General features: G+C 43.3%; 1 protein-coding gene across 1 annotated transcript; it reads left to right on the forward strand.

Annotated features, from left to right (window-relative positions):
• The first annotated feature begins 2453 nt into the window (after window positions 1–2453).
• LOC139398523 (carboxypeptidase Q-like) lies at window positions 2454–22953 on the forward strand. The gene is made up of 5 exons (XM_071144471.1): window positions 2454–2597; window positions 10343–10454; window positions 12578–12669; window positions 15977–16178; window positions 22443–22953. Exons 1-5 carry the CDS (start codon window positions 2475–2477, stop codon window positions 22601–22603), a joined length of 690 nt encoding a protein of 229 aa, XP_071000572.1. The 5' UTR covers window positions 2454–2474; the 3' UTR covers window positions 22604–22953.
• Window positions 22954–23607: the final 654 nt, after the last annotated feature.

A 23607-nucleotide genomic window follows, 5' to 3' on the forward strand; every position in this document is an offset into this window, starting at 1 on the left:
CCCCCATGGGTGGGTTTAGCTGAGGTTGTAAACCCCATGGGTGGGTTTAGCTGAGGTTGTAAACCCCATGGGTGGGTTTAGCTGAGGTTGTAAACCCCATGGGTGGGTTTAGCTGAGATTGTAAACCCCATGGGTGGGTTTAGCTGAGGTTGTAAACCCCATGGGTGGGTTTAGCTGAGGTTGTAAACCCCATGGGTGGGTTTAGCTGAGGTTGTAAACCCCATGGGTGGGTTTAGCTGAGGTTGTTGCTGGCTGCTGATTTATGAGTCAGAGCCAGCTGGGAGAAACCATAGTTTATGGTTAAATTCCTGCATGAACCTACACAACTAGCAGTTCAGAGGAGGAATGGACTTAGATGGATGTACAATGTGTATAAGTGTCTATAGGGTATGCCAAAACATTCAAGAGTTGCTCAAAGTTGACCTATAAGTTGACCCCACCATACCATGAGACCTCTGTGTCTTCATCATTGGTAAAGATAAACGGTTGAGATTTAAAAGCTTTACAAACAAGGTTGTCAAACTATTTTGTCCACGTTGGTTTGAGTGAGAAAGACACTGAGGAGAACCAATCAGTAGAAAAGCACATCCCCTTCATTTGTCAACGCATCGTGCCGACAACATCAAAATAGCCTTTCCAGACTCTGAAGACAGGAGGACCTGGAGTTTGGTGTCAGCCGCACTAAGAATGACCCTCTGGATTTGCCTGGAAACGTTGGTGTTGGCCAAGCTATATACCAGCTAGCTATGTGCTTTAGCTGACATGGGTCTCTCTCCTGAGATGAGCAAATATTCACTGTGTCGGCCTAGTCAGGTCCATGGAATGTGTTTTGCATAACTCCAGGGAACATATTTTTTTATGAGCAAACATAACCTTGGGGCTGGGTCTGTGTCACAAATGGCACCCTACTATTCCCTTTTCTAGTGCACTACTTTTGTCCAGGACCAATGGGGATCTGGTCAAAAGTAGTGCACTATTTGGTGTATAGAGTGCTACTTGGGATTCAGCCTGGCAATTTCCTGAATGGGGTCAAGAAGAGCCTCTTCAATTATCAGTCAACCTATTGGCTACCATTCTCTGTAGACAATGACACAGTGGTCACATCTATCAACTGTTGCTGTAAAAAAGTGATAAAAGCAAGTGCTGCCTGTTTCCTTGTGGTATGATGAATCGGTGTATAAATTCCTTGTCAAGGCATTTGGAGGTTCATAATAAATAGTAATATGTGCTAGACTCTTGGACTGAGCTGTGATTTAGATTCCTCTAGTATCGGACCGAATGCCTTTTTCAGAGCCAGTCGGTTTTCACTTAGTAATGGCACTGAATCATCCAGAAAACCATACAAGGGTGATGTACAGCACGTACATAACTTTAGAAACACGGGCAGAAAAGACATGTACTGTAGATGAAGTATGAGATATGCGCTTTGTATGCAAATGAGTATCTTGAGATTTGTATTTATATTTTTTATGTCTTGCCTAATGTTTCCTCAGCTCCAACACTGAAGACCGGTGTGTTAAATTCACACCTACTAAGAGTAGCAGCTGTGATGTGTTGAGTAGCCCACTACAGAAAGCCTAGCTCAGCATCCTCAACTCTGCTTTAAAATGGCACATTTTATTATGACATCTCAATATTGTGAATTAAAGCAGTGCAATCACAAGGTTATACAGGACCAGAGCCATACACATTACTGTGAAAACAACTGCTGCACTTATCTGTGGAGAAGTCACTCAGCATATTCACAGGAAATGAAACTGGTGGGATTGTTGACCTCATTTCCTGAATCATTTTGTCTCGAGGTCCAGGATCTGGTTTCAGACACAGATGACTAACATCAAAATGTCTCTTTATGGTTCCCTTCAGCTCAATTTCTTCTTGTGCCAATAATGCAGTCAGAGCTTGAATAAATAGGCCTCTGACCACTTAGTTGAGGAGCCACGAGTCATGACACATCAAGGCTGTAATAGAACTTATACATGATCATGGATTGCATGTAGAGCTTCTCTTTCATCCCAGTGCTTTACATTGGATGGAAATTGCACACTACAACACTGCTGTAAAGTTGGGTACCACGTGGTATGAATGTGGGGAAATGGAAAAGCATTTGTTGTAGAATAAAAATGGAGCCCATGATGTGTGTCTCCATGATGTCTCTCCATTGTCTCCATGATGTCTCTCCATTGTCTCCATGATGTGTGTCTCCATGATGTCTCTCCATTGTCTCCATGATGTGTGTCTCCATGATGTGTGTCTCCATGATGTCTCTCCATGATGTGTGTCTCCATGATGTCTCTCCATTGTCTACATGATGTGTGTCTCCATGATGTCTCTCCATTGTCTCTCCATGATGTGTCTCTCCATTGTCTCCATGATGTCTCTCCATTGTCTACATGATGTGTGTCTCCATGATGTCTCCATTGTCTCCATGATGTGTCTCTCCATTGTCTCCATGATGTCTCTCCATTGTCTCCATGATGTGCCCTGCCTGTGTGTGTTGGGCTGTCACCCATCAGCAGGCTGCAGATGCCCAACGTCAAACCGACACACTGTGCAGCTGCATCACTACTGTGGGGAGGAAATCATATTCACTGGCTGTCAGTTCCTGGGGGCAACAACAAATAAAATGCTTACCAAACATAATGTAAATCACATTGCTACAAATAGATAAGGATGGAGATGGAAACCTAGATCTAACCTCAGTATTTTATTTCAGAGCCTAAAGCTAATACTGGAAAGAGAATGCATCTGTAATGAATTGTAGTAATCTGTTCAAGGTCTGTCAACTTTTAGTCTCGGTGTTTTCTTATTAACATTTTTTATTATCAGAGGGCAAGAGAAGGAGACTGTGAAATCTTCTGTTTTACTGTGTAGATACTATCTATTTTTAACCTATTTATTTAACCTGAAACATTCTTATCTAGCTCTGTTTGTAGTTGTTTATTTAACCTTAAACGTTATTCTCTGTTTGTAGTTGTCACACACTCTCCACATGCGCTACTGTTTCTTATCTATCCCGATTGCCTAGTCACTTTTACCCCTGCCTACATGTACATATTACCTGTACTACGTGGTACCCCTGCACATTGACTCAGTACTGGTACTATTTGTATACAGCCTCCTTATAGTTATTTATTGCATTACTGTTTTCTATTTTTATTCGCACATCTTCTTACTTTTTACCTCTGCATTTTGGGGAAAAAGCTTGTAAGTAAACATTTGATGGCGGATCTACACCTGTTGTATCCGGAGCATGTCACAAATACACATGTATTTGATTTGGCCAAAAGGGCAGGGTGTGATGTGATTTATTGATTTTTGGAAGCGTGGAATGTTGTACAGTGCTGTAGTTCCATGTGGTGTACAATACATACTGCTAGTTTATAATTGGCAAAACTCCTGCTCTGTTCCAGGAAATGACAGGGCTTATCATAAGTGAGCCTGTGTCTCTGTCTGGGGGAGTATTTATGTACCCTTCCAGTCACATGACATGCCAACATCTTGTCAATAGACCAGTATAGTTGCAAACAATATTAGAAAGCAATCGTTCTCTAGAGTTACCAACATTAAAGTGGCCTCTATGGAACTTTTTCCTTTTATCTTATTGGACAAAGGGAAACTCCTGTCAACATCATGACTAAAAGCATAGCGTTTGCAACTGGCAACTACATTTCCATAGTGCCTCTTTAACCAAGCTGTGTTCAACTTTGAAATAGACTGAAGTTTTGGTTGCAGCAGCAGTCCTCAAGCACTGTAATGACTTGGCTTGCACGTCTGTTTTACACTAAACAACTAATAGAACCTCATTTATGGCTCAACTGAGATGATCAGGCCATGTTGTTGTGCTGAACAAGAGGTGGGCTGTCTGTCCAAATCATTTGAATCTATTAGGAATAGTTAGGCTAATAGCCCTCACTGCTCGTACTACCTGAACCATGCACCATCTGGAGTACTGGATGTTGAACCATGGCAGAGACGTTCTAGTAGTGATTAAAACCCTTGCCTTCTTCTCATTAGTGCTATTGAAGTATTAAACTGGAAGTGACGTACTAGTGTGACCCCATAATGTACCTCGCAGGCTCAACTCCCACTCAGTTATTCCTTGTGAACCTCTGGTTTGTTCTCATCAAAGCATTGAGAAATGTGTTACAGAAAGTCTGAGAGTCCTTTAGGTGCCTTTTGGCAAACTCCAAGCGGGCTGTCGTACCTTTTACTGGAGTGGCTTCCGTCTGACCACTCTACCATAAAGGCCTGATTGGTGAAGTGCTGTAGAGATTGTTCCAGAAGGACAACCATCTCCACAGAGGAACTCTAGAGCTCTGTCAGAGGGACCATTGGGTTCTTGGTCACCTCACTGACCAAGGCCATTCTCCCCCTTATTGCTCAGTTTTGGCCGGGTGGCCAGCCCTAGCAAGAGTCTTGGTGGTTCCAAACTTCTTCCATTTAATAATGATGGAGGTCACTGTGTTCTTGGGGACCATCAATGCTGCAGAAATGTTTTGGTACCCTTCCCCAGATCTGTGCCTCGACACAATCCTGTCTCAACGCTCTAGGGACAATTCCTTCGACCTCATAGCTTGGTTTTTGCTCTGACATGCACTGTCAACTGTAGAACCTATGTATTGACAGGTTTGTGTGTTTTTTCCAAATAATGTCCAATCAATTGAATTTACCACAGGTGGACTCCAAGTTGTGGAAACATATCAAGGATGATCAATGGAAACAGGATGCACACGTTTCAAAAACCCTTTTTTTGCGTTATCATTATGGGGTGTTGTGTGTAAATTAATGAAGACATTTTTTTATTTAATCCATTTTAGAATAAGGCTGTAATGTAACGAAATGTGGAAAAAGTCAAGGGGTTTGAATACTTTCCGAATGCACTGTAGCTATGAAGCGTAACATATCTAAAGTAGATTGTGTGAGAAAGGTCCTGTGAAGGGCGAGAACAATTTAACAAGGTGTATGTGAATCCCATTATTTACACTGCTAACCCCATCAGACACCTCTACTCTGACTGCAACTGTTGGCGGGCTCTGCCTGCCAAAAATACCCAGAGAAGCTGCAATTAAAATGTGATTCATATGCTACACCTTTGTGCATGAAAGTTTGTTTAGCTAAAGTTGAATCTCTCCCCCACTTTAAAGTGCTTGCAGCCAGAGAAGTCCACCAGTCAAGCAAATTAGTCTCTGTTTTAGTCTGGCAAGATGGGAGTCTGATAGGGACTAGGGAGGTACACTGAGAATCAAGTTCAGGACTCTCTGACAAACACTTAAGATTTTCACTTTAGTTTGGCTACACAATATAGGCCTAAAGGACCACACACACAACGCACCGAATGATGATCTGTCATTCATCTGCTGTTCGGTGCGGTGTGTTTTAGGGACCACCAGCTGGATGTCTGCTGTTCGGCGTGGTGTGTTTTAGGGACCACCAGCTGGATGTCTGCTGTTCGGCGTGGTGTGTTTTAGGGACCACCCGCTGGATGTCTGCTGTTCAGCGCGGTGTGTTTTAGGGACCAACAGCTGGACGGCAACAGCTGGATGTCTGCTGTTCGGCGCTGTGTGTTTTAGGGACCACCTCTGCTGGATGTCTGCTGTTCGGCGCGGTGTGTTTTAGGGACCACCTCTGCTGGATGTCTGCTGTTCGGCGCGGTGTGTTTTAGGGACCACCCCTGCTGGATGTCTGCTGTTCGGGGCTGTGTGTTTTAGGGACCACCCCTGCTGGATGTCTGCTGTTCGGCGCTGTGTGTTTTAGGGACCACCCCTGCTGGATGTCTGCTGTTCGGGGCTGTGTGTTTTAGGGACCACCTGCTGGATGTCTGTCTGCTGTTCGGTGCAGTGTGTTTTAGGGACCACCTGCTGCTGGATGTCTGCTGTTCGGCGCGGTGTGTTTTAGGGACCACCCCTGCTGGATGTCTGACTGCTGACATTTTCGTGCAATTCTACATGTAGTATTGGATTGCAAATTATGGCCAGCATTCTGTTCAGAGCTGCTAAGTACTCTGGGTTGGCAAATGTTACCGGTTTATCCGAGCCTTAAGGTGATGCTCTTCTGCTACAAATGTCATATAGTCTACTGTTGTCTTGCTTACTCCTATATGGTTCATAAAGCCAGATTCCCAGACTCATAGTATAGATTTGATATCAAGTTACCTGATATTGGCAAATTAGTCTGTGATAAAAGTTGCCTGAAGAGTGACATCATGTTTAAGTTTAATTTTGCTTAGTTTCTCTGCTTGGTATCCTGAATATGTTTTCATCAAAATCATCTCTGCTCCAACAAACCTTAAAGAACATCAGTTCCCACAGTGCTCAGGATCAAGTAACCTTTGTTCTCTGTTGCCACAGCAACTATACCTTAGTCTGTTCCTGAATAAACAGAAGAAGAAACTGGTCACAGGATTCTTATTTTCTTAGATGTAGGAAGCCAAGACTAATTCCCAGACATTGGAAGATATGTTGCGCACAAGGAGCTGATTTACTCCTTTTCTTTCTCCTCCCTCTTTTCTGGCACTAATTTATTTTCTCCTCATCTGAAATGTAGAAATACTGATTGGGTGTTTTCAATGGCAGTAGAAGCAATAGCGGCAGTAGTAGCATAGTAGTAGTAGTAGTAGCAATAGCGGCAGTAGTAGCAATAGTAGTAGTAGTAGTAGCAATAGCGGCAGTAGTAGCAATAGCGGCAGTAGTAGCAATAGCGGCAGTAGTAGCAATAGTAGTAGTAGTATCAATAGCGGCAGTAGTAGCAATAGCGGCAGTAGTAGCAATAGTAGTAGTAGTAGTATCAATAGCGGCAGTAGTAGCAATAGCGGCAGTAGTAGCAATAGTAGTAGTAGTATCAATAGCGGCAGTAGTAGCAATAGCGGCAGTAGTAGCAATAGCGGCAGTAGTAGCAATAGTAGTAGTAGTAGTAGCAATGGCAGTAGTAGCGGCAATAGCAGCAGTATGGTAGCGGTAGTAGCAGCAGTATAGTAGTGGCAGTAGCAGCAGTATAGTAGCAACAGTAGCAGCAGTATAGTAGCAACAGTAGCAGCAGTATAGTAGTGGCAGTAGCAGCAGTATAGTAGTGGAAGTAGCAGCAGTATAGTAGTGGCAGTAGCGGTAGTAGCAGTAGCAGCAGTATAGTGGTATAGTATAGTGCAGTATAGTAGTGGCAGTAGCGGCAGTATAGTAGTGGCAGTAGCGGCAGTATAGTAGTGGCAGTAGCGGCAGTATAGTAGTGGCAGTAGCAGCAGTATAGTAGTGGTAGTAGTGGTAGTATAGTAGCAGCAGTATAGTAGCGGTAGTAGCAGCAATGTAGTAGTGGCAGTAGCAGCAGTGTAGTAGTGACAGTAGCAGCATTATAGCAGTAGCGACAGTAGCGGCAGTATAGTACTAGTGGTAGTAGCGGTAGCAGAACCAGTATAGTAGTGGTAGCAGCAGCAGTATAGTAGTGGTAGCAGCAGCAGTATAGTAGTGGTAGCAGCAGCAGTATACAGTATCACAGGAAGGCCATAAAGATCATCAAGGACATCAACCACCCGAGCCACTGCCTGTTCACCCCGCTATCATCCAGAAGGCGAGGTCAGTACAGGTGCATCAAAGCTGGGACCGAGAGACTGAAAAACAGCTTCTATCTCAAGGCCATCAGACTGTTAAACAGCCACCACTAACATTGAGTGGCTGCTGCCAACACACTGACACTGACTCAACTCCAGCCACTTTAATAATGGGAATTGATGGGAAATGATGTAAATATATCACTAGCCACTTTAAACAATGCTACCTTATATAATGTTACTTACCCTACATTATTCATCTCATATGCATACGTATATACTGTACTCTATATCATCGACTGTATCCTTATGTAATACATGTATCACTAGCCACTTTAACTATGCCACTTTGTTTACATACTCATCTCATATGTATATACTGTACTCGATACCATCTACTGTATCTTGCCTATGCTGCTCTGTACCATCACTCATTCATATATCCTTATGTACATATTCTTTATCCCCTTACACTGTGTACAAGACAGTAGTTTTGGAATTGTTAGTTAGATTACTTGTTGGTTATTACTGCATTGTCGGAACTAGAAGCACAAGCATTTCGCTACACTCGCATTAACATCTGTTAACCATGTGTATGTGACAAATAAAATTTGATTTGATTTAATAGTAGTGGCGGTAGCAGTAGTAGTAGCAGCCGTATAGTAGTGCCAGCAGTAGCAGTAGTAGTGGTAGCAGCAGTGTTGTAGTAGTAAGAGTAGTAGCAGTAGTAGTAGCAGCAGTATAGTAGTGGTGGCAGCAGTAGTAGTAGTACTAGTAGCAGCAGTAATAGTAGCAGCAGGATGTGAGGGCAATAGTGTGTAGTTCATCATATCTCACAAATGGAGAAGACGATGGGGTAGATATGATTTATCGTAGATATATTTTAGGCAGTTCACTGGGGAAATTCATCAGCTTAGATTTCAAGGCTCTTTTTCAAAGGAGAAAGTGTGTTCCATTTTGATTTAGCCTACACTTTAAACCTTGGTGTGTGAAGGTCCTGATACATCAGCTTCCATGATTGGTCTGAAGGGTTTTCTGACGGCATGCGTCCGTTGGCATGGTAACCAAGCCAACTTTGAGGTATTGGTAAAAACGAATAAATGTACTTCAGGGAAAAGATATTAGGCCTATGCATTTGATTTCAGGCTCTAGTTTTGGGAGTTCAGTTTTGGGAAAAACCACCAGTGCAAAGTGGTAAAGGTTATTAATGTTGAAGAGGATCATATTTACTCATCATAATTGAGGGGTTTGGGACTCATTCTGCCAGTCCTAGTTTACTCATCATCATCGAGGGGTTTGGGACTCACACTGTCAGGCCAAGTTTCTTTTGATTGGTATTTAACTCATTCAACTATTTAGTGGCGTAACGATGGGAGCTGTTGAATCATGTCCTATTGGAGGTCAGTCTGGTTATTTTTAGCCACGATCGGTGAGTCTACAGTATATTCCCACCAAAATCCATACCAATGACTTTGCATACTCCTGTATTGTCTCTTGGACAAGAGACTGGTTGAAGACTTGAAGTCCTCTTCATGGAAGAAGGGGATATTTTTAACACATGGCACACACTGAGTGCTGGGGGTTAGTTTGGTTTATTTTCAGCGTCTACACAAAGGCTCCTCACCCCCTTCGGCCCCCCTCCTCCCTCTCTGTATGGCACACTCCCATGTCTACCGACGACAGCCAACATCTGGAAAAGTTTGTTCTCAAACTTATTTTTCCTTCTGACCATTGTGAAGTGAATACATTTTTTTCATCAGACTTTTTTGTTTCTTTCTATTTATGTTGTGAACACCTTTGATGTTCTCCTTAGACATTTGACTACATTTCGCTACACCCGCAATAACATCTGCTAAATGTGTATGTGACCAATAACATTTGATTTGATATCCCATAAAGCTCTGGGGAAATGGAGTGCACTAGATACTGTAGGGAATAGGGTATCATTTGGGATGCAGACTGAGTAGGATGCTGACTGTTGACCCCTATGCAGCTACACTACATTGTAGTCCCAGACAGCCACAGGTGACATATTTCATTCTTTAGCTTGGAATGTCCAGTTCACCATTCTTCCTTTGAAACCAAACCTGTGGCCTATAATGCCTGTACTGCTCTCCAGTATGTAAGGTATTACAGAGCCCAGGTCTGCTAGCCCTCATTCAGGTGGTGCTACGGTGTGTTTTGTTTTAACACCTTTGGCATCCTCCTGACGTTTTATCATTAGTAGGATCCTGCTGGTTGTTGACCCCTCGGTAGCTATTGGCTACAGACATTGTTGTCCAAGAGAACCAAGGGTGAAACCTGGACTTTCCGGTTCACCATTCTTGCTTTGAAACCAAACTTCTGTCTGACCTACACTATAATGATTGTATTGATCATCCATGTAACTTAGTAGTGATCTCAGGTAGGGCTGGGAATTGCCAGGGACCTCACGATACGATATTATCGTCATACTTAGGTGCCAATACGATATATGTTGCGTATCTATATGTATTGCGATTCGATACTGTGATTTTATTGTGATTCGATGTTCCAGACATATTGCTCACCATACTGTATGTCTGCTGCAGAGAGACCAGAGAGAGCCATGAGAAATCAAGTTTTGATCAGTCATGAAAATAAAATATTTGAAAACAAATTGCCTCCCTAGTTTAAAAGCTTTTGGTGCAGTTACTGCCAATTAGAGCAAAAATAATATTGTCGGTACGATATAACATAAAAAACAATATGCCGATATGTAACTATTGATTTTGTATTCCCCCCATCACTAATCCTAGGCATGCTGTCTGTCCCCCCCTTCAGGTGGTGCTGCTCAGTGGTCATCTGGACAGCTGGGATGTGGGCCAGGGGGCCATGGATGATGGTGGTGGAGCGCTCATCTCCTGGGAGGCCTTGTCTCTGCTTAAAGACCTGGGTAAGAACCTGGGAGGCCTTGTCTCTGCTTAAAGACCTGGGTAAGAACCTGGGAGGCCTTGTCTCTGCTTAAAGACCTGGGTAAGAACCAGAACCTGGGAGACCCTGTCTCTGCTTAAAGACCTGGGTCAGAACCTGGGAGGCCCTTTCTCTGCTTAAAGACCTGGGTCAGAACTTGGGAGGCCCTGTCTCTGCTTAAAGACCTGGGTAAGAACCTGGGAGGCCTTGTCTCTGCTTAAAGACCTGGGTCAGAATCTGGGAGGCCTTGTCTCTGCTTAAAGACCTGGGTCAGAACTTGGGAGGCCCTGTCTCTGCTTAAAGATCTGGGTCAGAACCAGAGCCTGGGAGACCCAGACCTGGGTAAGAACCTGGGAGGCCTTGTCTCTGCTTAAAGACCTGGGTCAGAACCTGGGAGGCCCTGTCTCTGCTTAAAAACCTGGGTCAGAACCAGAGCCTGGGAGACCCTGTCTCTGCTTAAAGACCTGGGTCAGAGCCAGAACTTGGGAGACCCTGTCTGCTTAAAGACCTGGGTCAGAACAAGAGCCTGGGAGACCCTGTCTCTGCTTAAAGACCTGGGTCAGAACCAGAACTTGGGAGACCCTGTCTCTGCTTAAAGACCTGGGTCAGAACCAGAACCTGGGAGGCCCTATCTCTGCTTAAATACCTGGGTCAGAACTTGGCATGCCTTGTCTCTGCTTAGGACTTGGTCAGAACCAGCACATGGGAGTCCCTGTCTCTGTCTAAAGATCTGGGTCAGAACCTGGGAGTCTGCTTAAAGACCTGGGTAAGAATCAGAACCTGGGAGGTCCTACTGTTCCCTACTTATACTGAACTACGTTTGACCAGGGCTCCTAGTCAAAAGCAGTCCACTATTTTTATTTATTTCACCTTTATTTAACCAGGTAGGCAAGTTGAGAACAAGTTTTCATTTACAATTGCGACCTGGCATTTGTATAGGAAACAGGGTGCCATTTAGGATCTAGACTATGTATCTGGAACATAATCCACTATCTCTGAAGCTCTTATTGACATGAGCCTCAAAAAAATATTTGTGTTTTGTATCGAGTCTATTGGCATCTTTTGAAGCTGTTTTGTAATCAGGGGCCTTATGTATCTAGCGTCTCGGAGTAGGAGTGCTGATTTACGATCAATCAGTTTAGCCTTTTACATCACTATGAATAAGATAACATGGACAGGAGAGCACTGATCCTAGATCAGCACTCTTGGTGACGTGCATTTAAACTGCTGTTTGCTGACTCATATAGCAATTAGCATGGCTTGCTTCATTCTTTTTCTGGTCATTGTTCACTTAATAAAGAATGACTTTTTCCACATGAAGTGTAATTAGACACGTAAAGTAGACCACCGAGCTGTTTGTGCTCTCTGACTGAAAGCCTTAACGTTGACTTGAGAGAATCTTTCCTTTTTCCACTGATGTTGCAATGGAAAGAATGTCATTCCCATTGAATATGTGAAGCCATTTTAATGTCTGGACAATAATAACCAGTCGCTGCTTTATTGTTCATTCTTGCGGCTGGATGGATGCATAGTAAAGTACTTAGCTGGAATATGCTCAGCTTTGCCCACTATTAAAGAAGAGGACCTATCATCAATGAAACTTTTAGTCAAGATGAAGCCACGGAACAATAATTGGTCCCTTGGGCTTTGTTCAGCTACGTCCCAAATGGCACACTATTCCCTATATAGTGCAGTACTGTTCACCAGGGCCCAACAGTAGTGCACTACATAGAGAATAGGTTGCCATTTGGGACGCAAACCCTAGACATGGCACTGATGTCAGATGAGGGTGTAGGCTACAGAGTTATATTAGAGAACCTCTATGGGAAGGGAGTGGCCTGCTGTCCTTTGTAGCCCACATAAAGTAGTAGCCTCGGGGGATGGGGGGGTCACTTCTAGAATAACACACAGGCTGAAACCCAAATCAGATAAGTTGTCTCTGGAAGTCCTCTCTATGAATGGGGCTCATCATTGCAGTGAATGTAGGAAATGTTGACTAGGGTCTGGTGAATAGGAATGTTCTGCTGAATATGTGGAATATTAAACAGCCCAAGGGTTGGTGAGGAAAAGGGAATCCATTTGTATGTATTGTGATTGCGTGTCCAGGTCTGCGTCCCAGAAGAACCCTCCGGACAGTGCTGTGGTCTGCGGAGGAGCAGGGAGGGGTTGGAGCGCAACAGTACTTCCAGCTTCACAAGGTACCTTTCTACCCTGGTGCATCTTGTTGGATTTTTACTGTCCATTTAACTTGTACACTCTCACCATTATCCTCCTGTCATACAGTACATCCTATAGCCCTCAAACTTAACTCTGGACCTGGAAGTCCGTTCCACTGCTTTGCTTCATTGTTCCCCTCTAATCAGGGACTGATTTAGACCTGGGACTCCAGGTGGGTGATTCCCCTCTAATCAGGGACTGATTTAGACCTGCAAATGAGCAGGCTGCGGAGGGTCAGAGCAGTAGGGTCAGAGTTGACTAGAAATGTCCTATAAGCTCCTTTTTTTGGCTAGATTTAAGACTTCTGTTCTCTCCGCTTTAGATTCTTACACACACACACATAGTGGTCCACTGGGTAGAGGATGTCATACAAACCATTGAAACAGCACAACTATTATGTGGTCGTTCTTACATTTTGAATCGTTGACCCCAGTCTCCTTCAGATTGTGTGTGTACCGGTAATAGTGTTTTATTATCAATAGCTGATGGCTTTTCATCTACATCAGCTTGTTCTTTGCCAGTCAACATGTGGTAGGAACTGGCTTCATTCGGAGCGGTACACAGAAATGTAAACTGTCGTCAGATCTACTGTAGGTGAGCCACTGGGATGTAGGGCACTGCACAGATTGTTTAAGTCAGAATGGAGCCGGGACCACACTGTAACTGAATACCAGCATTCTGGGAGCGTGGTGGTTTTTGTGCATTCTAATGTGAACGGAATCAGAATGGCCAGAGGTTAGAGGGTAACAGAGGGTTCACATCCTGACTCTGACCAGAGACCCACCTTCTCCCTGGCCTGCACTGGTTCCAACTACATACTATGGATTTCCTCAGATTTCTCCGAAAAGCTTCAGTATACAACACTAAATGTCCACTACACTACATCAGTGGTATTCAATCTTTTTCAGCAGGGACCCCATTTTTTTCCACCAGAATTTCTGGGGACCCCTTTTTTTTCGCTCTAATTTCTCGTGACCCCACCCCAAAAATTATGACCAAACTTAAAAAATTGGTACGTTTCGATTCTTACATCAACAAATAACCTTCAATTCATTACACTTTCATCTCTTATCAAAATGAAAAGAAACCAATAAATACATTTACTCAATAACATTTTATTTTCCTAATTATCTTTCTCCAAAATGTTTGTATATTGTCTCCTAAATGTTTGTTTCCGCGCCCACGATTTTGAATACCACCGTCTTAGATCCAGTCCAGCTACCCCTGCATTCAGACGTTTGCAGCAAATGTTCCCGTCATGTTTATCAAAGAGGAATCTTCATTGACCATCATGGAGTTGATGTTTCTATTCCACTTTGTGGGACATTCTATGCTCTCTCCCTTGCAGAAGCGTAGTTGTCCGCTAGTGTCTGAATGGGGGGTGATGGTCCAGTCTTTTCCCCCTACTTCTCTCACATCCTGGTAAAACTTTTTAGCTCGAACGCTGGCCAAATATATCAACAGCCAGGAGAGATAAATGTATTTCTCTGTGTGGTGTGCGTTCTGGCACAAAATGGTTGTCGTGCATCACCCAACAGTGCTACAGTGCTTTATGGTTGAAGAGAGGAGTTTCCCACCTTACTATATACACTGCTCAAAAAAATGAAGGGAACACTTAAACAACACAATGTAACTCCAAGTCAATCACACTTCTGTGAAATCAAACTATCCACTTAGGAAGCAACACTGATTGATAATACATTTCACATGCTGTTGTGCAAATGGAATAGACAACAGGTGGAAATTATAGGCAATTACCAAGACACAGACCACTTCTCAGTTCCTATGCTTCCTGGCTGATGTTTTGGTCACTTTTGAATGCTGGCGGTGCTTTCACTCTAGTGGTAGCATGAGACGGAGTCTACAACCCACACAAGTGGCTCAGGTAGTGCAGCTCATCCAGGATGGAACATCAATGCGAGCTGTGGCAAGAAGGTTTGCTGTGTCTGTCAGCGTAGTGTCCAGAACATGGAGGCACTACCAGGAGACAGGCCAGTACATCAGGAGATGTGGAGGAGGCCGTAGGAGGGCAACAACCCAGCAGCTGGACCGTTACCTCCGCCTTTGTGCAAGGAGGAGCAGGAGGAGCACTGCCAGAGCCCTGCAAAATGACCTCCAGTAGGCCACAAATGTGCATGTGTCTGCTCAAACGGTCAGAAACAGACTCCATGAGGGTGGTATGAGGGCCCGACGTCCACAGGTGGGGGTTGTGCTTACAGCCCAACACCGTGCAGGACGTTTGGCATTTGCCAGGGAACCCCAAGATTGGCAAATTCGCCACTGGCGCCCTGTGCTCTTCACAGATGAAAGCAGGTTCACACTGAGCACATGTGACAGAGTGGAGACGCCGTGGAGAACGTTCTGCTGCCTGCAACATCCTCCAGCATGACCGGTTTGGCGGTGGGTCAGTCGTGGTGTGGGGTAGCATTTCGTTGGGGGGCCGCACAGCCCTCCATGTGCTCGCCAGATGTAGCCTGACTGCCATTAGGTACCGAGATGAGATCCTCAGACCCCTTGTGAGACCATATGCTGGTGCGGTTGGCCCTGGGTTCCTCCTACTGCAAGACAATGCTAGACCTCATGTGGCTGGAATGTGTCAGCAGTTCCTGCAAGAGGAAGGCATCATGGACTGGCCCGCCCGTTCCCCAGACCTGAATCCAATTGAGCACACCTGGGACATCATGTCTCGCTCCATCCACCAACGCTACACCACAGACTGTCCAGGAGTTGGCGGATGCTTTAGTCCAGGTCTGGGAGGAGATCCCTCAGGAGACCATCCGCCACCTCATCAGGAGCATGCCCAGGCGTTGTAGGGAGGTCATACAGGCACGTGGAGGCCACACACACTACTGAGTCTCATTTTGACTTGTTTTAAGGACATTACATCAAAGTTGGATCAGCCTGTAGTGTGGTTTTCCACTTTAATTTTGAGTGTGACTCCAAATGCAGACCTCCTTGGGTTGATAAATTTGATTTCCATTGATAATTTTTGTGTGATTTTGTTGTCAGCACATTCAACTATGTAAAGAAAAAAAGTATTTAATAAGAATATTTCATTCATTCAGATAAAGGATGTGTTATTTTAGTGTTCCCTTTATTTTTTTGAGCAGTGTATTTGTATTTATTATGGATCCCCATTAGTTCCTACCAAGGCAACAGCTATTCTTCCTGGGGTCCTGCAAAATTATAGAAGTTATACAATATAAAGCGCTTTCAGCACTGGAAAAGCACAATATAAATCCAATCAATGATTATTTACGATTCTATACCTATTCTGCTGTCCCCCAGGTGAACATCTCTAACTTTAACCTAGTGATGGAGTCTGACCAGGGTACCTTCACCCCCCTGGGACTGCAGTTCACAGGCTCAGTCCAGGCCCGGGCTGTCATGGCTGAGGTGATGAAGCTACTGAAGCCCATCAACACCACCACCCTGGAGGAACACGGAGAGGGAATTGATATAGAGATGTGGATGGATGCCGGCGTGCCAGGTGTGTAGACTCTCTTCTGTTGTCTGTCTGTCTGAGTCAGTAGGAGCCAGGTGTGTAGACTACCTTCTATTGTCTGTCTGTCTGTCTGAGTCAGTAGGAGCCAGGTGTGTAGACTACCTTCTGTTGTCTGTCTGTCTGAGTCAGTAGGAGCCAGGTGTGTAGACTACCTTCTGTTGTCTGTCTGTCTGAGTCAGTAGGAGCCAGGTGTGTAGACGCTCTTCTGTTGTCTGTCTGTCTGAGTCAGTAGGAGCCAGGTGTGTAGACGCTCTTCTGTTGTCTGTCTGTCTGAGTCAGTAGGAGCCAGGTGTGTAGACTACCTTCTGTTGTCTGTCTGTCTGAGTCAGTAGGAGCCAGGTGTGTAGACTACCTTCTGTTGTCTGTCTGTCTGAGTCAGTAGGAGCCAGGTGTGTAGACTCTTTTCTGTTGTCTGTCTATCTGAGTCGGTAGGAGCCAGGTGTGTAGACTCTCTTCTGTTGTCTGTCTGAGTCAGTAGGAGCCAGGTGTGTAGACTCTCTTCTGTTGTCTGTCTGAGTCAGTAGGAGCCAGGTGTGTAGACTCTCTTCTGTTGTCTGTCTGAGTCAGTAGGAGCCAGGTGTGTAGACTCTCTTCTGTTGTCTGTCTGAGTCGGTAGGAGCCAGGCGTGTAGACTACCTTCTATTGTCTGTCTGAGTTGGTAGGATCCAGGTGGGTAGACTACCTTCTATTGTCTGTCTGAGTCAGTAGGAGCCAGGTGTGTAGACTACCTTCTATTGTCTGTCTGTCTGAGTCGGTAGGAGCCAGGTGTGTAGACTACCTTCTATTGTCTGTCTGGGAGATATGCTGGAGAGGCTTCCTCGTAGTCTATTTGACTCTTGTTCCACCTGTGTCTCTTTGACCTTTGTCAAATTAACAAGCCATGTTCCCCTTCTGCAGAAGTGCTTTTCACCTTTTTAAACAGGAAGTAGCACGTTATTTCTAGACCAATTGAAGATTCAGTTCCACATTGTCTCTGTGGTCATTTTTGTGGAATTGATCAGTTTCTCAAATAACATGTTTGTAGAAGTGAAATATGCCCTGTACTCCGATTTAAAAATAACTAGCATTGCTACAGTATGTAGGCAACCAAATAATTTGGTCTGACAGGGAAGAGGAAGTGTATTATGAAACACATCCCCAGTAATGTATTTGTTGTGCTGATATTTGCTAAATTGAGAGAGAGACTCAGCCTACCAGCATGTGTTAACTCTAACCTACTTCATTAACATGGGTGTCATCCAACACAGTTGTTTTGGGATCTCTTAAAGCTGAGGTGGAGATAAACAATGAAGCTCATTAGGACCTGGGAGAGGATGTTTTAGAATTCATTAAGTGTTTCAGAGTAGGCTAGATGTGCTGATCTAGGATCAGGTCCCTCCCCGTCCCATCCATATAATCGTATTCATTATGATCGAAAAGACAAAACTGATTCTAGATCAGCACTCCTACCGTACGCTGAGATGCTTTATGACCACATGCCCAGACCTCTACAGTAGTCTAATGTTGATGAGCCCACGTCTCCCTCCATCAGTCCAGCTAATAGACGAGTCTTTGACTGTCCTCAGCCATACCCAGACACAGTGTAACCACACCTGTAAAAAGACTTGTTATAACAGATCAGCCTTCTTACTGTAAAGGAACTGTTTCAGGAATGACATCACCTTATCTCAGTGGAAAAGTAACTATTCTGGGTGGATGAATGGTGTAACCAAGAGAGGGGCTGTTCACTGTGAGGGTTCAAAAAGCCACAATGTTAAACAAATGAATCACTGGACCAGCTGTCCAAACACCTCACTCTCATTTCACAAAATGGCAAAAAGTATATGTGTTTGTCCCACATGGCACCCTATTCCCCATATAGTGCACTACTTTTGAACAGGATCCATAGGACTCTGGTCAAAAGTAGTACACTATGTAGGGAATAGGGTGCCATTTGGGATTCAGCCTAAATGTAATGCAGCTCCATCCATTGACCTTTCACTACACACATTCCTTCCTTTTTCCAGAGTGAAAATGTTGTTGCTTTTTCTCTCTGTTACAGTGGATTTGGAAACATGGTTGAGACTACAGTTGCTTCCCACATCAGTACCACCAGTCTCTCTCCTAGCATTGTCTCCCTATTTCACTTCTGAATTGTCCTTACAAATCAACATAAAGGGGAAAGGACATAAGTCTCTCTGTCAGGTAGATTACAAGACAGAAAGCTAGATGTTTAACAGGACATTAGTCTCTCTCTGTCAGGTAGATTACAAGACAGAAACCTAGATGTTTAACAGGACATTAGTCTCTCTGTCAGGTAGATTACAAGACAGAAAGCTAGAAGTTTAACAGGACATTAGTCTCTCTGTCAGGTAGATTACAAGACAGAAAGCTAGATGTTTAACAGGACATTAGTCTCTCTCTGTCAGGTAGAATACAAGACAGAAGGCTAGATGTTTAACAGGACATTAGTCTCTCTCTGTCAGGTAGATTACAAGACAGAAAGCTAGATGTTTAACAGTCTCTCTGTCAGGTAGAATACAAGACAGAAAGCTAGATGTTTAACAGGACATTAGTCTCTCTCTGTCAGGTAGAATACAAGACAGAAAGCTAGATGTTTAACAGGACATTAGTCTCTCTGTCAGGTAGATTACAAGACAGAAAGCTAGAAGTTTAACAGGACATTAGTCTCTCTGTCAGGTAGATTACAAGACAGAAAGCTAGATGTTTAACAGGACATTAGTCTCTCTCTGTCAGGTAGATTACAAGACAGAAAGCTAGATGTTTAACAGTCTCTCTGTCAGGTAGAATACAAGACAGAAAGCTAGATGTTTAACAGGACATTAGTCTCTCTCTGTCAGGTAGAATACAAGACAGAAAGCTAGATGTTTCAGTCTCTCTGTCAGGTAATACAAGACAGAAAGCTAGATGTTTAACAGGACATAAGTCTCTCTGTAACAGGTAGTCAGGTAGAATACAAGACAGAAAGCTAGATGTTTAACAGGACATTAGTCTCTCTCTGTCAGGTAGAATACAAGACAGAAGGCTAGATGTTTAACAGTCTCTCTGTCAGGTAGAATACAAGACAGAAAGCTAGATGTTTAACAGTCTCTGTCAGGTAGAATACAAGACAGAAAGCTAGATGTTTAACAGGACATTAGTCTCTCTCTGTCAGGTAGAATACAAGACAGAAAGCTAGATGTTTAACAGGACATTAGTCTCTCTCTGTCAGGTAGATTACAAGACAGAAAGCTAGATGTTTAACAGGACATTAGTCTCTCTCTGTCAGGTAGATTACAAGACAGAAAGCTAGATGTTTAACAGGACATTAGTCTCTCTCTGTCAGGTAGAATACAAGACAGAAAGCTAGATGTTTAACAGGACATTCGTCTCTCTCTGTCAGGTAGAATACAAGACAGAAAGCTAGATGTTTAACAGTCTCTCTGTCAGGTAGAATACAAGACAGAAGGCTAGATGTTTAACAGGACATTAGTCTCTCTCTGTCAGGTAGAATACAAGACAGAAAGCTAGATGTTTAACAGGACATTAGTCTCTCTCTGTCAGGTAGAATACAAGACAGAAAGCTAGATGTTTAACAGTCTCTCTCTGGACTAGATGTTTAGTCTCTCTGTCAGGTAGAATACAAGACAGAAGGCTAGATGTTTAACAGGACATTAGTCTCTCTCTGTCAGGTAGATTACAAGACAGAAAGGCTAGATGTTTAACAGGACATTAGTCTCTCTCTGTCAGGTAGATTACAAGACAGAAAGCTAGATGTTTAACAGGACATTAGTCTCTCTGTCAGGTAGAATACAAGACAGAAGGCTAGATGTTTAACAGGACATTAGTCTCTCTCTGTCAGGTAGAATACAAGACAGAAGGCTAGATGTTTAACAGACATCAGGTAGAATACAAGACAGAAGGCTAGATGTTTAACAGTCTCTGTCAGGTAGAATACAAGACAGAAAGCTAGATGTTTAACAGGACATTAGTCTCTCTCTGTCAGGTAGAATACAAGACAGAAAGCTAGATGTTTAACAGTCAGTCTCTGTCAGGTAGAATACAAGACAGAAAGCTAGATGATTAACAGGACATTAGTCTCTCTCTGTCAGGTAGAATACAAGACAGAAAGCTATATGTTTAACAGGACATTAGTCTCTCTGTCAGGTAGAATACAAGACAGAAAGCTAGATGTTTAACAGGACATTAGTCTCTCTCTGTCAGGTAGAATACAAGACAGAAGGCTAGATGTTTAACAGGACATTAGTCTCTCTCTGTCAGGTAGAATACAAGACAGAAAGCTAGATGTTTAACAGGACATTAGTTTCTCTCTGTCAGGTAGAATACAAGACAGAAAGCTAGATGTTTAACAGGACAGTCTCTCTGTCAGGTAGAATACAAGACAGAAAGCTAGATGTTTAACAGTCTCTGTCAGGTAGAATACAAGACAGAAGGCTAGATGTTTAACAGGACATTAGTCTCTCTCTGTCAGGTAGAATACAAGACAGAAAGCTAGATGTTTAACAGGACATTAGTCTCTCTCTGTCAGGTAGAATACAAGACAGAAGGCTAGATGTTTAACAGTCTCTCTGTCAGTTAGAATACAAGACAGAAAGCTAGATGTTTAACAGGACATTAGTCTCTCTCTGTCAGGTAGAATACAAGACAGAAAGCTAGATGTTTAACAGGACATTAGTCTCTCTCTGTCAGGTAGATTACATGACAGAAAGCTAGATGTTTAACAGTCTCTCTGTCAGGTAGAATACAAGACAGAAAGCTAGATGTTTAACAGGACATTAGTCTCTCTCTGTCAGGTAGAATACAAGACAGAAAGCTAGATGTTTAACAGGACATTAGTCTCTCTCTGTCAGGTAGAATACAAGACAGAAAGCTAGATGTTTACCAGGACATGCGTCTCTCTCTGTCAGTTAGAATACAAGACAGAAAGCTAGATGTTTAACAGGACATTTGTCTCTCTCTGTCAGGTAGAATACAAGACAGAAGGCTAGATGTTTAACAGTCTCTCTGTCGGGTAGAATACAAGACAGAAAGCTAGATGTTTAACAGTCTCTCTGTCAGGTAGAATACAAGACAGAAGGCTAGATGTTTAACAGTCTCTCTGTCAGGTAGAATACAAGACAGAAAGCTAGATGTTTAACAGTCTCTGTCAGGTAGAATACAAGACAGAAAGCTAGATGTTTAACAGGACATTAGTCTCTCTCTGTCAGGTAGAATACAAGACAGAAAGCTAGATGTTTAACAGGACATTAGTCTCTCTCTGTCAGGTAGATTACAAGACAGAAAGCTATATGTTTAACAGGACATTAGTCTCTCTCTGTCAGGTAGAATACAAGACAGAAAGCTAGATGTTTAACAGGACAGTCTCTCTGTCAGGTAGAATACAAGACAGAAAGCTAGATGTTTAACAGGACGCTAGATGTTTAACAGGACATTAGTCTCTCTCTGTCAGGTAGAATACAAGACAGAAAGCTAGATGTTTAACAGTCTCTCTGTCAGGTAGAATACAAGACAGAAGGCTAGATGTTTAACAGGACATTAGTCTCTCTCTGTCAGGTAGAATACAAGACAGAAGGCTAGATGTTTAACAGGACATTAGTCTCTCTCTGTCAGGTAGAATACAAGACAGAAAGCTAGATGTTTAACAGGACATAAGTCTTTCTGTCAGGTAGAATACAAGACAGAAAGCTAGATGTTTAACAGGACATTCGTCTCTCTCTGTCAGGTAGAATACAAGACAGAAGGCTAGATGTTTAACAGGACATTAGTCTCTCTCTGTCAGGTAGAATACAAGACAGAAGGCTAGATGTTTAACAGGACATTAGATTTCTTCCTAGCAGTACCTTGGGAATGTTAGTGTCAGGAAGGGCCACTGCATCGTGCTGTTTCCAAATGGAAACTGTACAGGAACCTGATTGCCAAGCTAAACACTAACTGCTACCAGATGCACTTATACTGCTCTGGTTCCCCCTGCTCCTACTTACATTCACTTGCAAAAGAAATGGGAAAGCATAACATAATGGGTTTGTAATTAACTCTGGGTTTAGCTTTGTCAACAGTGATCATTTTGAGAATGTGAGTTGATTAGAATCTCATTGTCTCTTTAGAAGTTAGAATACAGTATGCACTGCACATTTAATCAGTCATAATGGTACGTTCAAGGACTCAGAGACACACAAACAAACCAACCAACCATAGTTAATACATTGATGTAAGTGACTCCTTACCGGTTTTGTTGTGTCTGTCCTCCAGGAGCCAGCCTGCACGTTGCAGACAGTAGATACTTCTGGTTCCACCACACCAACGGAGACACCATGTCTGTTCAGAGCCCCATAGAAATGAACCTGTGTTCGGCCCTGTGGGCGGTGGTGGCCTATGTAGTGGCTGACCTGGAGGAGATGCTGCCCAGGTAGTCCACTAGGACTGTCCTGCATCCTAAACGGCACCCTATCCCCTGTATAGTTTTGGGAGAAGAATATGGAGAATATGGTGCCATAAAAATGCTTTACTGTTGTTTGTCCTCCAGAAGGGCTTCCTGCAGTAACCTCTGTGAAATTATACCACACTCTGGTTAAGTGGCTAAAGAAGAATTAATAGTGTGTATAAACCACACAATGTACAAAATGGAATTAAGTATTTTTGGCATATTATTTCCGGTCAATTTCTTTTATAATGAACACTTATGTACTGCATGTTTCATGTTGACTGTCATTATGTCTAATCTGCCAATAAAGCTGGTCATTAATTAGACCAAGGTGCACGTGTATTTTGACTCTCATTCATAGATGGAAGAGACTAAGGGGGACTTTTCTGGCAAACAGCCCAATTAGACCAAATCTAAAACTTGACCTTTAACCTAACCTTAACCTAATTTTGACCAATTCTGAAATTCAACATTTGTGTGCTGGTCAGGCACTTAGTTTTTTCCAGGCTTGGGAAGTTTAGACACAGGAAGTGATGGGGGTCTGGTGCCAGACTGGCCTGGTGACCGACAGGATAAACCTGGTTTACAAGGTGATATCTTTATGACAAGGTGATACCCTCTTCTCACCAGACCAGGCTATTCTATACTCAACAAAAATATAAACATGTAAAGTGTTGGTCCCATGTTTCATGAGCTGAAATGAAAGATCCCTGAATTGTACTATACACACAAAAAGCTTCTCATATTTGTGCACAAATTTGTTTTGTGAACATTTCTCCTTTGCCAAGAAAATCCATCCACCTGACAGGTATGGCATATCAATAAGCTGATTAAACTGCATGATAATTACACAGGTGCACCTTGTGCTGGGGACAATAAAAGGCCACTCTAAAATGTGCTGTTTTGTGTCACAACACAATGTCACAGATGTCTCAAGTTTTGAGGGATCGTGCAATTGGCATGCTGACTGCAGGAATGTCCACCAGAGCTGTT

Source organism: Oncorhynchus clarkii, unplaced genomic scaffold (assembly GCF_045791955.1).
Source record: "Oncorhynchus clarkii lewisi isolate Uvic-CL-2024 unplaced genomic scaffold, UVic_Ocla_1.0 unplaced_contig_14111_pilon_pilon, whole genome shotgun sequence".
Classification (NCBI taxonomy): domain Eukaryota; kingdom Metazoa; phylum Chordata; class Actinopteri; order Salmoniformes; family Salmonidae; genus Oncorhynchus; species Oncorhynchus clarkii.

Bases quoted from the DNA above. Each gene is read 5' to 3' on its own strand.
- LOC139398523 (XM_071144471.1), top strand. From the start codon at position 2,475: ATGATGTGCCCTGCCTGTGTGTGTTGGGCTGTCACCCATCAGCAGGCT. The intron at 2,598-10,342 runs GTCAGTTCCTGG...CCCCCCCTTCAG, and splicing joins GGAAATCATATTCACTGGCT to GTGGTGCTGCTCAGTGGTCA. The intron at 10,455-12,577 runs GTAAGAACCTGG...TTGCGTGTCCAG, and splicing joins GTCTCTGCTTAAAGACCTGG to GTCTGCGTCCCAGAAGAACC.